The sequence below is a fragment of the Rattus norvegicus genome, chromosome 5, assembly GCF_036323735.1.
Source record: "Rattus norvegicus strain BN/NHsdMcwi chromosome 5, GRCr8, whole genome shotgun sequence".
NCBI lineage: Eukaryota > Metazoa > Chordata > Mammalia > Rodentia > Muridae > Rattus > Rattus norvegicus.
In genome coordinates, this window is record NC_086023.1 from 131,544,164 (window position 1) to 131,559,289 (window position 15,126).

Sequence of the window (15,126 nt, forward strand, 5' to 3'; positions counted from 1 at the left end):
CTAGGCTCTCCTTATCCTTTCTCCCAGAACCCATTTGTTTTCCCAGGGGTGGAGTGGGGGTGGGGGTCAGGCATGTGAGGCTGAGGGAAAGCTCCTCCTGCCCCTTTGGCATCTCTGGGCTCTGCCTTCAGTGTCACCCTGTGACAGGCTTGTTTGCTGCTGACTCTGCCCATCAGGAAATGCAAATGGCAGAGGGTTTAACTTAAAGCTCACTTCCCCTTTAGGTGTGCCTTGGGGCAGACACTAGAAATTTTTTACACATAAAACCACCCTAGCCTTAGGTGGGCTCATCTTCGGGAAACCGGCTGCTCCAAGAGATTAGGTGACTTGCCTGAGGCTACAGGCCCAGGAAGACCCAACTTTCATACTTAGGCCTATCTTATTTTTCCAAATGTCAGGCTGCCTGGGCAGTCACCCAGGCCCTGGGCCTCTAGAGCAGTGTCTGCTACCTGCCTCTGAATTCTGAAGCTTGAAGACACACTCTTGTACAGGCTTCCCGCTTCATTTCTTCATAGTGTCTGTTTTACCAGGTTACATGGCTTCAAGATTCTAACCATGAATTTCCCATAGTTGTCATGGACATTGTGTTTTTAGGAAAGAGATAATGTATCCTTTCATTCTCATATTAACAATTAGAAAAACTGGAACCAAGAGGAAAGAATGTGGCTGTGCTACATGGAATCTGAGTACATGTAGGGATTTCTCCATCAGGAGGCTGTGGCCCAGGTTTCTCAGCTCTCAGGGGAGGGTGGAATCCTTCTGACCACTAGGGTGTCCCTAAGGCCCAAAGGCTGCCCACACTTGCTGTCCTAAGGAGCTCTCTGATTTGGGAGTAGTTCTCACAGAGACCCAGAGTTCACATAGTCCAGCCTTCCTGCAGGGTATAAAGCCTTTTGCAGCCTTCCTGCAAGAGATGACTGGGCCACCTATAGCAATGGTTGAGACCTCTCAACCTCCTTTAGAATTGAGTGTCAGATATTCTGTATATCAGATATCTACATTAAGATTCATAACAGTAGCAAAACTGCAGTAATGAAGTAGCAACAAGATAATTTTATGGTTAGGGACCATCACAATATGAGGAACTATATTAAAGGAGCACAGCATTAGGAAGGTTGAGAACCACTAGAACCACTATCATGCCCCTAGACATAGGAAGCTCACTTCTGCATTCTGCTTACCCCCTCCTGTCATTGAGTAGCCAGGATTATATGGAAAAGTGTTTGTGCAGGAACCATTTATAGGATACTCCTCTGTTCTAGGCCCTTTGCTATGCATGAAAAATGAAATGGACAAGACTCTGTGTTTTAAAAATACTATTAACAGCAAACCTGGTGTTTGCTTGGCTCTTGAGCCTTTGATATTAGGGGAGGAGAGAGGGGCCCTTATACTGCTGGAGTATGGGTGCTGTAGGTGGGTTTAGAAGGTCTCAGATTAATCAATTTAGTTATATCCTATGCAATAGGAAACTGAACAGCATTTTAGAGTTGTAAGAGAGACTGACACAGAGAACTGAAAGAAAAGCCTGTTAACACCTCTGGAAAGGAAAACTAGTTAAGGAAGTGCAGTCACATAGTAAGTTCTGCATCCCTGGGCCTCCTGGCCTCATGCTCACCATTACACAACATAAGACCCTCTGCTCTCCACACCACTGCCTCAAACTCTCACCCCTCCAACTCTTTCGATTCTAGGACCAGAGGCCATCTGGTAGCCATTAGTGCTTGTATGACTTCTTCAACACTGCTCTAGCAGGACAAACCCAAGCTACCTTGGCATGTCTTGCCATGATGATACTATGTAGGCAAAATAGTTGGGCATGAGTGGGTGGAAGAGAAACAGATGGAAAGATACACTTACTGTGGAGTGAAATATGGGCTTAGAGTTCCCAGAGGTTGAAATGAGTTTCGGTGACTCTCCCCACACTCTCTCACAGCTGTAGACTTCCTCAGAGATGGCCTGAAAGAGTATTGGAAGGACGAAGGAGGTGAGGGTCCTGCACAATGGGGATTAGAGGACACAGGGAGCCTGTGAAACCTCTGGAAAGTGGTGTTAGCTGAGGAGAGGTAAAAGGTGGAAGGAGCAAGACTCAGGAGAGCCCAAGTTCCCTGAACCTGAGCAGGCAGTGCTGTGTGGCTTCGAGCATCACTGCCTCACTGGCCCTCCCAGGACCTAACAAGGTCATTCTTCAGGGCTTCAGTCAGGGATAACGTTTTTCCTTCAGCACTTAATGAATACTTTATAGGTGCTGGGTGATGAGGATACAGCAGCGAACAGGGCTGTGGCTGCCCTGCTTCGGTTTCTTAGCATTTCTGCTTTACTCAGAGATGTTAAACAGATAATAACGGTGAGGTAAAAAGATTTTCTAAAAGGAGACTTTTTTGTTGTAAGATACTTAACTTAGATGACAGTCAATAGGTATCAGACCTCTGTCCTTTTCCACCATGTAACCGAAAAATACTTTGATGCCCCAACGCCATGGGCTTGGTTCTGCTTCCACTTCCTCTTATTTTGAAGGGCTTTGTGCCTTTTCTCACACCCATTTCTGCCCCGCTGCTCTCTGGTTCAGATTCTCCGAGAGCCTGGCCAACCTGGGAGGCCTCCATGTACGCTGCTGGGATCTCACCCAGGCCAGGCCTCATGCCAGAATTACTTTTGCTTCAGCCAAGCAAAGTCTGTGGCAACCCTTGTTCACAAACCACATTCAGGAAATGTAGACGGAAGGGGCCAAGGACCAAAGAACTGCCATTTGTGCTGATGACATTCCTAGACCACACTCAGCCCAGTTCTGCCTTCTAGGATCACTTAATCACTTGGGATCTTTCCCTCCCCAAATACGTGTAGATTGTCAGACTGGCCACATTGTGGTCAGGCAGGGAGCCAGCGTTTTGTCCCCTTTCCCTTCACTGTATGAAGATACTCTACCAAGGGCCTCACCCAACCATCTCTTGCCCGTCCTCCAAGCATATGTCCCTTGTTCTGAGGCAGTCCTAGTGTTCTCCAGGTGCAGCATGGCTGCTTTTGCTTCTGTTCCAGAGTCAGCTCCTCAGTGGTTGTGACAGTCTGTCACCTCTGTCTCCAGCTGCTTGACTGTGAGTCTCTGAAGGCCACATAGCTTCTCAATGGCATCTATTAGGTATGTGATAGATTCACTGAAGGAAAGAGGCCAGATTGTCTCAGCCCTTGTAGAAGCTAAGAAGGTGGGTAAGAAGGATGGCCACACTGGCAAGTCTGTCTGCCCTGCCTGGAGCTCCCTCTTCCCAAGGCCCTTGCTTATTTCCCTGATTGTTTGTCACTGTCTGAGTACAGATTCTTTTCAAGACAGCAGATCATTGTTCTCTAAATCCACAGTGCTACATGTGCCACAGTGTGTGTTCTGTCTGCCTTCAGGAGTTTTGACTGTGCACTTTGGAAAACTAGGCTTGTGCTTCAAACTCATGATAGACACCTAGAAATAAGTCTGATTTCATCCTTTTAAGAAGGATGTCCAAACATGTATAGCATTTGGAGACACGGGTGACCTCTAGAACTCCTTGAAATCACATTAAGTAGCAACTTTTCAGAGTTAAAAGTAAGGCAGTACAATTTCACCTCTTTGATATACCAACAAGCAGACTGTTTTCCTCTATGGCCCAGTCCTCATTTTACAAGCGGAATCACCAGGGCTGAGAGAGGTGTGGTTCTAAGACACGGGATTTATGCCTTGTCCTCTAACTCCACTGTGCACCCGCCACATCTGTGTATGACATTGCAGGGTTTCACGTGCAGAATTACACACTTCCAGACAGCTGAAGTATTTCCTGTTTGTTCTGGAATCCCAGTGTCTCCTACGGAGCTTCTGTGGTGATGGGGTTGTGTGTCAGTTGTATAGTGACTGGGTTCATGAGTGACTGAAGAAGGAGGTGCTGCCTTATGTGCCCTTGAAAGGGCTTTCTTTACTTGGCTGAAAGGGTTGGTTTGTTTTTTTTTTTTTTTTCTCCATGGAAGGTGTAGTTTCCCCAAAATAAACCTCAAGTGTATGTCACTACCTGAATGCCAGTGGATCAAAAGGCCTTTCTCTTTTCTTCCTACTCTTCCCACAAAAATGAAGAAAGTTCCTTTGTTACCTAAAATATCTGCTCCAGAACGCACAGTGTTGTCTCCCAGCGCAAGTGCTTATTATCGTGGCTAATTTGGTCACATGTGTTTGAGGCAGAACAATGCCTCAGAAATTTTAAAAAGCAAAACAGCAATCTGAAGCATTTGTTGTAATGAGATGTAAATTGCCAACATCAGGAGTAGAGCCGACTAAAATTTGCAATGAAGTGATCCCCCCCACCCCAGCATCTTAAATTAAAAGCACTAGAGGCCCTCCCTCCCTCCCTCCCTCCCTCTGCTCTCCAAGGAAACAACATAAGGCTTTTTGGTGGTGGTGGGCTTTGTTGGATTTTGTCTTTTTCTTTCTTGATTCTGCAATACCGAACATGTCCCTTAGCGACTGATTCGTTTCCCTATTCATCTGCCATGTTCTGAGCCTCTCTGTCCCATGCCTGCCGTTGGTCCTCTGCTATTCAAGAGTCCTGGTGTCCCTTGGTCATTCCTTTTGTAAATAGGAAAGCTGAGTTCAGAGATTAAGTGACTTTCCGAGATCTTTTATCTTGGAGTACACCCTCCTCTGCTAAAACCCCTTTTCAGCGCCTCCCTTGCTCAGACTGCAGCCCTGGTTTGTACTTTCTGTATCACAGTGTGCCAGAGGGAGGAGGCCGCCCGCCACCAGTGTGAATGATTCTGTCTCGGGCTGGTAAGAAATGCTTTTCCTTGAGAGCCAGTAACCTCCATGTTTGACAGCTCTGATAGTCTCTGGAGAGATGAGTCTGGGCATACGAAATGGGGTGGGGGGGAGGAAATGGTTTCAAGACCTCCTTCTGTACAGGGTCTTGTGCTAAGTATGAAGGGCAAAAATCAGATCAATGGTTCCCCTACACTCACACTCACTAAGTCATGGTTTAGCAGAGTCAAAAATAAGCATACAAGTAGATGGGTAGGATTAGACAGTGGGGGCTAATTTACTGAGTACCAACTCTGTGCCCCCCTCTGTGTGTGTGTGTGTATATAAATATACATATATATATATGTCTCCATATATATTTCTCTATATATCTATATATAGATATGTCTCTCTGTGTGTCTCTGTGTCTTGTATCTCTGTCTGTGTATCTCTCTCTCTCTCTCTCTCTCTCTCTCTGTGTGTGTGTGTGTGTGTGTGTGTGTGTGTGTGTGTGTGTATACGTATGTTTTGTTTGTTCAGTTTTCAATCTGTCAGGTTTTTCTCATTTCTTCCTTCATATGGGGTAGGCTAGGTAAAAAGTAAATTAAGTCTTACAATAAGAATTTGACCTGGTGCCCAATGGTCTCTGACATAGAGAGACAGTCCATTCCCCCCCTCTGCTCAGCTTCACAGCCTAGGTGAGGTACCACATACATTTATGGAATAGGGATGGTGTCAAAGGGCACAGAGGAGGGTCCCAGCCCTCCTATAGTACATTCAAACCCAGTGTTTATTCCCAAGCAGCCAGGAGGAGAGAACTACCTCTCTTTGGAGGATCAGGGTCTTATGGAAGAAGCGTCATCTAAGTTAGGCCTTGGAGTTTGGACAGTTGCACAAAAGAGACAATAGAAGCACAGCTGCTGCAGTCAAAGAGACGGTGTCTGTGTGGAGGGTATGGATGCCACTTAACTAGAAATCAGTCTCAGGAGAATGGACTATCAGGACATGAAGCCAGAGAGAGGACACTCCTGTTCTAGTGTCTGCCAATGTGGATACCGAGTCATTTATTTATAATCATACCACCACCACCACCACCCGAACTTTCCATTCTAACTAGCTGCTTCTAAAGTTAATCTAGTCCTGATTTCTACTTCTTGGACTGTACAAGGGGTTACAGACATTCCTTTCTACCCACACTTCTTCCCTGAACACCCTACTTAGCATCAGGGACTTCAGAATCTTTGCCCACACTTATCAGAGACTTATCCCCTTCCAGCCATCTGAGCCCTTTGATGTCATAGAGAATTTATTAAGAGCTTGCCATGTGCCAGGTACCCCAGGCTGTCCGGGTACAGCATGAGTGAGACTGCCCCTGAAGAGCATCAGTGTAATATTGAAAACAGGTAGGGGTGGCTGGGTGCCACACAGCTTGCAGGTTATAATACAGAGACTACTACCTAGAAACAAGGCATCAGAAGGAAGCTACCTGGCTGGGAACCAGAGAGACAGACAGAAAGACAGAGACCTAGGACAACAGGACAGACAAGGAAACAATCTGAATTCTAGATATAGAGAGAGGCTGGTTGTTCTGGGCCTTCATGGACTGTGGTGGGGATGGTAAGCAAGGAGGAACAAGGTCATGGTCATGTGGAAGTTACTTTGGAGGCCATCGAGCCATTGTAGTTCTTGTTTGAGACAAGGTCTTATGTGGTTCAGGCTGATCTACAACTTGCTATCCAGAGGCTAACTTTGAATACCTGACCCTCCCAAGCATGAGTGCTGAGATTAGGGCCATAAGCCTTTGTTTAACAGTCTTTTCTCTTAGAAGGAAAATGAGGTTTCAAAAATTTTGTAAAGATGATCTATGAGCGGTGGATAAATGACCTTCTCAGCCATTTCTCTTTTCTGTCACTGAACATCAGAGTAGGACGAGAAAGCACGTGCCTGAACCCATCTTTACGGGAAGGCAGAGTACATTTTCCCCACCTGAGGAAAGACCAGATGATTTACTTATTCACGTGTTGAGAATTCACACCTGCAGACGGGACACTTCAGCATCTGCTTGTTCTGGAGACTCTGGCTGCAGTCTTTGTCATGATCCTTTCTTCTTCAGCAAAGGTTTAGAGAACACCTACCAGGTTTTATGCACAAGGAGAAAGATAAAGAGCTTGGCCTGGACCTTGCATAGGGCACACATAGGAGATGCTGTCAGAAAGATAAGGATGCTGCTGTCTGTGCTCCACTCAACCATCTTCTCCATCTGCAGCTCACACACTCGAAGTCACACAACAATAACAGAGCGGAGCCAGGCATGGGGCCCAGTCTGTATAATGATGTACAATGTATGTAATTTCACCTGCCTTTCTGACTACCATCCATTCTGTGGTCAGCTTTGTGCCAAGCTCATGCTTAAATCTTTGGAGAATACAGAGGGTCTCTCTTGCAGTCAGCAACTGCTAGCTACCAGCAGCTCAGAGATGATACTCTCATTCTGGAAAGCCCCGTCATAAGGACTTGTACCAACAAACTCACATTTGATGGCATTCCCGCCATCAGCCAAAATCTAGGTTACGGCAGCTGAGCACAGAGTCGCAAGGATTCAGTAGATAAAGAGCGTGGATCCCAGTTGTCCATTCAGCCAGGATAAGAAGTCTCACCCCAATTTCATCCATGCTTAAGCTAAACGCACAGCACACAGCGCCTTTGATTTTAGTCAAGGCCAGGATGTGAAACTATAGACTTTTGAAGTTGTTCTCTCGAAGACAAGTTAATCGAGTCATTTGGCCTTATTTACTCATTTTCTCTGTTCCTTGGTAATCAAGACACAATAGATGATTAAAAAAGAAAAAGAAAATCTGTCATTTTAAAAGCTAGTAGAGAAAAAGGCACCCTAGAAACAAAACAGCAACCGTTTCCCCAGCCTCCTTTCACTATTTAAATCTCACGTAATTTGTGTTGATTGCATTAAAATAAAAAGTGAGTGATCGCTGTATCTGGCAATCAGCAGCTTGCCCTGTGTTGTATTTTAATTTCTTGGTTGGAATGCCCTTGCTTAGACCCCAGGTCCCAGGAAGGGGGATCCTAGCCACCCCCGCCCCTGCCCCCGCCCTCAATAGCTTTCCTCATTTCCCTCAGTCCACATGACCCTCTCTCCACAGGGTCCAGAGATGAGTTTGTTGGCAAGCCCACAATTTGCATATTCTAGTTAACTGCTATCCTTTCTCCAGCAGTCTGAACTGACCCTAGTTCCTATGCAGGAAGCTGAGTCTCCTGCCATTTTGCATAGACACTGACACCCTAGAAGGTGTCCCTTAATCATCCTTAATTACTAAGGCCTAGTAAAATTCTTGCCTCACAGTGCATTGGAGTCTGGGTTTAAGTGTAGCATAAAGAACAAAAGTAAGCTAGCTTTTTCTCTAGTGCCACTATATGCTGATAGATGCATAGTTAAGAATATTTGCCTTTTATTTTCCTTGGAGTTCTAGACAGATCTCTTTTCTTAACTGCCTAGGTCCCGCCATTGACTTGGAAAAAGTAAAGTCAGAATGTCTCGAGCCCGAGCCGGAGTTACGGAGCACTTTCAGTGAGGAAGCAAACACGTCGTCCTATTACCCCGCTCCTGCGCCTGTCATGGACAAGTATATCCTAGACAATGGCAAGGTAGTGTTTTCAGCTCAATATCCATTCCTCCAGGTGCTTGCTAGTCAGGGAAAAGGTGGAGGGCACAGTGGGGGCTTTGTGAAACCCCACATGGCTAGCCATCCTCCCAGCCTAGTCCCTGGTGACTGTGGAATTTACTGCATAGTAACATAGGTTTCCTGGGACTTCTCCTTGTTCCCCTTTTTAAAAAAATGTTGAGTCAAAATAACTGAAACTAACCTGGCATTTTAAAATAACGTATTTATAAGAAAGACTTTTTTAAAAAAATAATTCCTTTGATAGTTTGATATTCTCCCTCACTTCCTATGAAATCAGATGCCTAGAGTGCACAAGGCTAACTCAGTGAATTACTCATTTAGAGATAGCAACTCAGTGTATGCCCATTCACCATTTACAAAGTAGACGTTCCCAGCTCTCAGCTCTGTCCTGGGGACAGAGGGGTAAATGAGCCATACTCCTTGTCTCCAACTCACTGGCCTACAACTCCAGGGATACACATCACTCCTCACAGTTTCTCTAATGACTCCTGAAAACAGATCATGAATGAACACATAAGCCCTGGTGGTAAGGAGAAGTCTGTCAGAGCCCTGTGTCCAGGAAGCATCCAGCTTTAGTGTTAGACTCTCTGCCACCACCACACACATTTCAGACTCGCCTCTCCTTGGTACCTGAGTACCCCGTGCTTTGGGTGGTCTCCCTAATGAAAAGGACAGATTCTCCGACTTCCTTTGTTTAGATACATCCCCACAATTCTCTGGCCTGAACCTAAGAAAGTATTGTCTAGGTGAGGAAAAGAAACGTGTTTATCTCTAGGGCTGTCTTGGATGTGCTACTGTACTCTGCATTGCTCACTGAGTGCCTCCTTCTCTGCAGGGCCAGGACTTGATGAGGCAGGGTATAGGCCTTGTCTTTGCTCATGCATCAGGCTTTCCCCGTAAGCTTTGCAGAGGAGTGGAGGTTGGAAGCCTGTGGAATTCTCTAGCACAGCTCTACTTCTGTACTTCCTGTGTGAGGTCAGGCCGATTCTTGGCCTTCCTGGTTCTCTGAGTCCTTATCTATAAGGAGCTGACTGGATGGATGCTTTCCACAGGCCGTTTTGGAGTAGAAGTGTCTAAGTTTGGTAAACCTCCCAGATTGAAGCTAGAACCGCAGAGGCGTTTTGGGTCTCTTGAATTCCTTTTAGTCAGGACCACATTGTAGGGTGATTGTAGAATTTTTCTTAAGTAGTTTCCAAGAGAAATCTGTTTCTCTCTTGCTTTGAAGGCTGCCAGGCAGCTTCTGAGTTCTGCTACAAAAGTAGCATTCTTTCCCAAGAAAATAGGTCTCAGAAACCTTATTTAATGTTAGACACACATGGTAAGCAAAGCCTCTTTTGCTTTCCCGACTCACTGCTCTAAACCTCACCCAGCTTTTCTTTGAGACTAATTTGTAGTCAGGCAAGGGACTATGACAGGGAGGAGAGGAAGCAGACTCTGGGAATACATGGGGACTCTTCAGGGAAGTAGGCATCACTGTCACTTGCCAATCCTAATTGTTGCTCTTTTTGTTCCTGGCTCTGCTGTCTAGCCTGACCCTTCCTTCTGTGTAAGCAGAAGACCCAGTCTCTGAAAGGCATGGGACACTGGCATCTGGTCAATTCATTTGCTACTGGAAATGAGTTTTAGCATACAAAATACTTCACAAAGTACTTTTTGAAGTCCATCCTACCAGTTGTCCTATTTTTATAACCTCTCTGAAAAGGAAAGTTAACGCTTCTATGAAATGTTACCATGGTTTGCATAAGTAGGTCTTGTTCCACATAGATCACTTTCTAATGAAGTCCATTGCTTATCTAAGATGGTTTTTATTTAAAAAACAAAACAAAAAAACCTCATTGAATCACACAACTGCAAAGACCATTAAACAGTCTAACTTATACCTATACACCAAGTAACAAATCTTGAAAATGTACCCAGAGCATGAAATCATCTACTCTGTGTGACAGGTTAGAGGCATGTGGGAACTAAAAGCCAGATCTCCTAGGTCCTAGGCTAGGGCTCAGTCTGTCTTACTGTGCCCCTGGGAACTCCACATTACACTCTGTACCCATGAATGTGCTGAGCTCAGCAAGCCTGGTCTCAGTGGCTCACCATGGACCTGTGATGGATCTTCCTGAGGCCAAAGGACGGTTTCTGTCTATTCTGTGGCACTAGCATTGAACTCAGGTGGGTGTCAGAAAATAGTTTGTTCTCTTAAGAGCTGCTCATCAGAGGTGAAACCAAAGCCATGAGGATATATTAAATATGCTCATGTTTGATGTTGCTTTGAGTTTAGACTGGCTTTGATTACTCTGCAGGAGGCAGAAGGGGGGGAGCCTTGGCCTCTCCCCACTGGAATGTGCTATGACAGGTAGGACTGAGTCAGGAAGTAAACTGTAAGTCTCTGTAGGTAAGCTGGTACCTTAGAAGGGTTGGAACAATCCTGTAACAGTTAAGCAACGTTTCCTGGACCATGGCCAGTGTATGGCAAGCTGTGTAGCTTAAGATGACATGTGTCTGTCATGCTAAGGACATCCCTCGAGGAATGTAAGGGCAGGGATGCTGACACGAAAAGGAGGGGTGAGGATGTAGCAGCCTTTAGCTGTATGTTCTCCTCACATTCAGTTCATCTCATCTAGAGCCTGATTACCCCTCTGTGAGAGGGAGGATGACCTGTGTGGTTGAGAAAAGTGAAGCTCAAAGAAGTCTACTGACTGGCCCATGCGATGCCGACAGAAGAGACAGGATCCACACCCAAGGGTGACAGCTCAGAGCCCATCCTCCTCCAGTTCCATACTGGAAGAAGGAGGCAGGTGTGTTCAGAGCCTTTATAGAGGAATGGACTTCGTGTTTTAGTGATTGAATGGAGCCTGGCCTAGGAGGTCAGATCTAACGTGATAAGAAATAGGAAGCCATTCAGATTCCAAAAGGTTGTCTTGGCGTGAAAACAGAATTGGAGACTGCTAAGCTGCCGAGGTCGTCTAGTCAAAGGAGGAAAGCGGATGTCACTGATTACAGGGTGAGCTGGGCGGGACGGAGCAACCACAGGCAAGAACGCCACTCAGACGGCCTTTACACAGGTTCCATCTGCCTGTGGAATTCTGTACTGGGAACGAGCACAGGATGTGGCCTGCAGGTGCAGAACACTCGAAAGGAAACCTATAATAACCGAGGATTGCTGTGCTAGGTGTGCACTTTCCAACCACATCAGCGCCCCACCCCAGCCCCCACCACTCCGGCTACATCAGGGCAGGCCAGGACAGCATGAACTAGGCTACACAGATTTGGGGCTGAGTTTTGATTTTTAAATTGGCTGATTGTATGTCTTGGAGAAAATAATTTTGTCCCCCAAATTTGTGCCCACATGTGTAAAGTGATAATAGCAGTTTCTACCTGCTTCTAACTTTTAGGGCTATTATGAGCATTAAGGAAGTTGAGCTCGTTACAGGAACTCAGCTTTTTTTTTTTTTTCCTTCTAGAATACTGGCTTACATGGCTTCATCTTTCCCCCAGAGTAATAAATTAAGCCAGGTAGTGTAGTGCAGGCTTATGGTCCCAGCAGTCAAAAGGCTGATACAGGAGAATTGCTGCCTGTGTCTTTGCTTCCTCTTTCAGATTCGAGTCTAGAGCAAAGCCCCTTGTTTCCCTGCCATCTTAGGAAGCTAGTGCGGCTGGCTGTGCTATCAAGGGAAGAACACAGGTCCTTTGGAGATCATGTACTCGGCATGCCTCTTCACCTGGCACAGACTGCAGGGCAGAAGGCCAAATTTGACCTTGGGCTCTGGTTGCTAAGCCAGTCCTGGGCAGCACATCTCACCCCAGAGCTGCTTATATTTCTGAGCAGAACAAACTGACTTACAGTACTGAGGTGCTCAGCACAGAGAGGCCAGGGGCTCTGGCTGTCTGGCGTCCCACAGTGCACTGAATGATCTTCTGAGCAAAAGAAGGCGAAACTAGATGTGGTGTGTAGAACATGTTCTTAGCAATGGAAGTAAGGTGCCTGGTTATTTTGTTTTCATAGTTAGAAAACCTCAGCCATTGATGAAGCACAGATTACTGACTGGCCTGGCTTCCCATCTCTGTATCCGCCTGTCATCCCAAGCCTGTCTTTGGTAGAAGGATCTTTAATCATTTCTTGAACTTGAGTTCTTGAGTTCTTACATTCTGCCATCAATTTGTGTGTGCATATGCTTGTGTGTGTGTGTGTGTGTGTGTGTGTGTGTGTGTGTATGCACACACACACACGTGCCATCTCAGACCAAGACTCCTGTTCATGCCTGGTGATGATCAGCATGTCTTTATGAAAACGAGAACCTTTGTCAGAGCCTTCTCACACCCCTTGGAAAGGTCAGCTCATTAGCATGCTCCTCCTCTCCGTCCACAGGCAGCAGAAACTCAACCTGAATGGCAACATCAAGGTTAAAACATTTTTTTTAATGATGAACATAAGTATTATTTTGCAAGTTGTCAAGGGCCAAAAATGGGGACAAATTTTAATGCTATAGCTCCTTACTAAACATTCTGGAAGCAGAGAGGGTGGATTGGTTTATTGGCTCTCACTGTCACCCTTACTGTGTCTTTTTTGGGGAGCAAGAGATTGTATTCTGGTGTGTGCGCTACCAAAATCAAACCAGATATATTGTGATTGTATTTAATTTCCTAAAATCCTAGGTTTTCTGAGCCAGAAGGATGAACTTTGAGATGGAATCCAAGTCTCCCACTTCGTAGATAAGGAAGCTGCAGTTAGAGCGAGGGAAGGGCTCCCACAGTCACACTCCTGCTGGCTGCAGAGCCAGCAGCTGCTCTGCCCCTGCCAGCTGGCTGGGGTTTTATAACTTAGCTCTAAATTGGAATTATCTAGGGAGTTAAACCATCCTGCTGTCTAGGCCACACCCAGACCCAACATAACAGAATCTTGGGGAGGAGACCTAAGCACCGTGGTCATTATAGCTGGGTGAGTCCTCCATGCAACCTTCACCATGTGAGCAAGAGGTATGCCCGGGAGTCTGCAGGTAAGAGAGTGGCTGATCGTTCTATAGTATAACACACAGAACCATGTGTCCTGAGCATAGGCCAGGATCAGAGCAGCCATCTAGTAACACAAGTACACTTTAGAATTACAGCTCTTCCGTCCAAGAGCGGAGTGGCTTCACCTAACTGAATTTAGTTCTCCCATCAGAAATGACAGTGTTCTCGTAGCACCTTCTGTTTAAGACAATGAAGTCAGGGCTTTAGAATAAGGCCTGGTGCATCACAGGGATTCTGTGAGTGAGGCTGTTGTTGCTGCATCTGTGGCACGAATCCCTAACATTGAGGAAGCGGGGCTTTAAAGGACAGAAGTGGCCTCCAGCTGCCTTCCTGTCAGACTAAACAGGTGTGGTGTTCTTACCTCTTTCAGGTCCATCTGGGAAGCGGGATTTGGGTTGACGAGGAGAAATGGCACCAGCTACAAGTTACCCAAGGAGATTCTAAGTACACGAAGAACTTGGCAGTCATGATCTGGGGAACAGATGTTCTGAAAAACAGAAGTGTCACAGGAGTCGCCACAAAAAAAAAGAAGGATGCAATCCCAAAGCCACCCCTCTCTCCTCATAAGCTAAGCATCGTCAGAGGTAACTTACCCAGTGGGAACAAATGCTGGACAGCCTGTCCTCTATCCTGTCAGAAATGTGTTTTGCAGGATTCAATTTGCTTACTGAAGCCCCTTGTATTCCAGCCCCTGAGTGTGACATAGGAACATAGAGGCAGACATCATAAGCTGTCACTAGAGATCTCACCCAGGACAGGACAAATGACTGACAGCAGCACAAGTATGACTTGAGGGTGTAGCATTCAAAAGTGTTGGCCCAGGGAGAAGGACTGCTGAGGGGCCTTTGATGCTCATCAGATGCAGAGATGGGGTGAGTGAGGAGGAGAGGTGCTTCAGCAGGCAGGAATGCCATGAACAGAGGAGTGCACCTGGGAAAGGAGTGGTCTAGACAGTGGTAAAGGCTGAGGCTGGGGAAACTTATTAGCCACGTCTAGAGTAGTCAATATGATGAGGAGCCATTGACAAAGCCTCCTTGCTGGTGTTGGAGAAGACAGGCAGAAGATCAAGGAGTCATTTGTTACCCAAGATATGGCTACATCCCATACTCCTTACCCATCTTCCCTCTCCTCCTCTCTCTTTCCTTTTTCCTCACTTCTCTGCTCCCATGCATCATCCTTCATTCCCTTTTCCCTTTTTCCTTCCTCTCTCTTCTTTCTCAAGCCACACCCTGCTTCTGCTAGACTCTCCCCTGGGGGTCCAGAACACAAGGGACAAGACACCATGTTCATCTGTAAGGAACTCAGTCTCATGATGACAATAAAGATAAGAACAATAGTACTATATCGTCAGCACAAAGTAAGGAGTGTAGTATACAGAGCAGAATGAAAGCAGTGACTGCTAATCATCCTGAGTACTCGTGATGCCCCACTACACTAGAACGATGTCTCTTAAACACTTAAGTCTACCAACTCACTCTCCCAGCAACAGCCCTAGTGCTAGATGCTGTTCTCCTTTTCACAGATAGGAAACCGGGCCACAGAAGTAGTAAGTCCTTTTCCCCAGTCGATAATAGGAAAGCCAGGAAACTAAGGGTGGCTTTATAGACTGTCCCTGATCACTGTTCTCTAAATGGCCAGGTCTGCCATGTTTTGAAGACTCAGTGATCAGTCAGGTGA

General features: G+C 46.1%; 2 protein-coding genes across 2 annotated transcripts in view; both read left to right on the forward strand.

Moving 5' to 3' along the window:
• Positions 1-15,126, forward strand: part of Agbl4 (AGBL carboxypeptidase 4) — a 1,279,356-nt gene that overhangs the window by 1,060,613 nt on the left and 203,617 nt on the right.
• Positions 1-15,126, forward strand: part of Bend5 (BEN domain containing 5) — a 46,015-nt gene that overhangs the window by 24,950 nt on the left and 5,939 nt on the right. The window contains exons 4-5 of the mRNA NM_001108672.1: positions 8,256-8,404; positions 13,820-14,033. Of these exons, the coding sequence (NP_001102142.1) occupies positions 8,256-8,404; positions 13,820-14,033 (363 nt within the window). The remainder of the gene's footprint in view (positions 1-8,255; positions 8,405-13,819; positions 14,034-15,126) is intronic.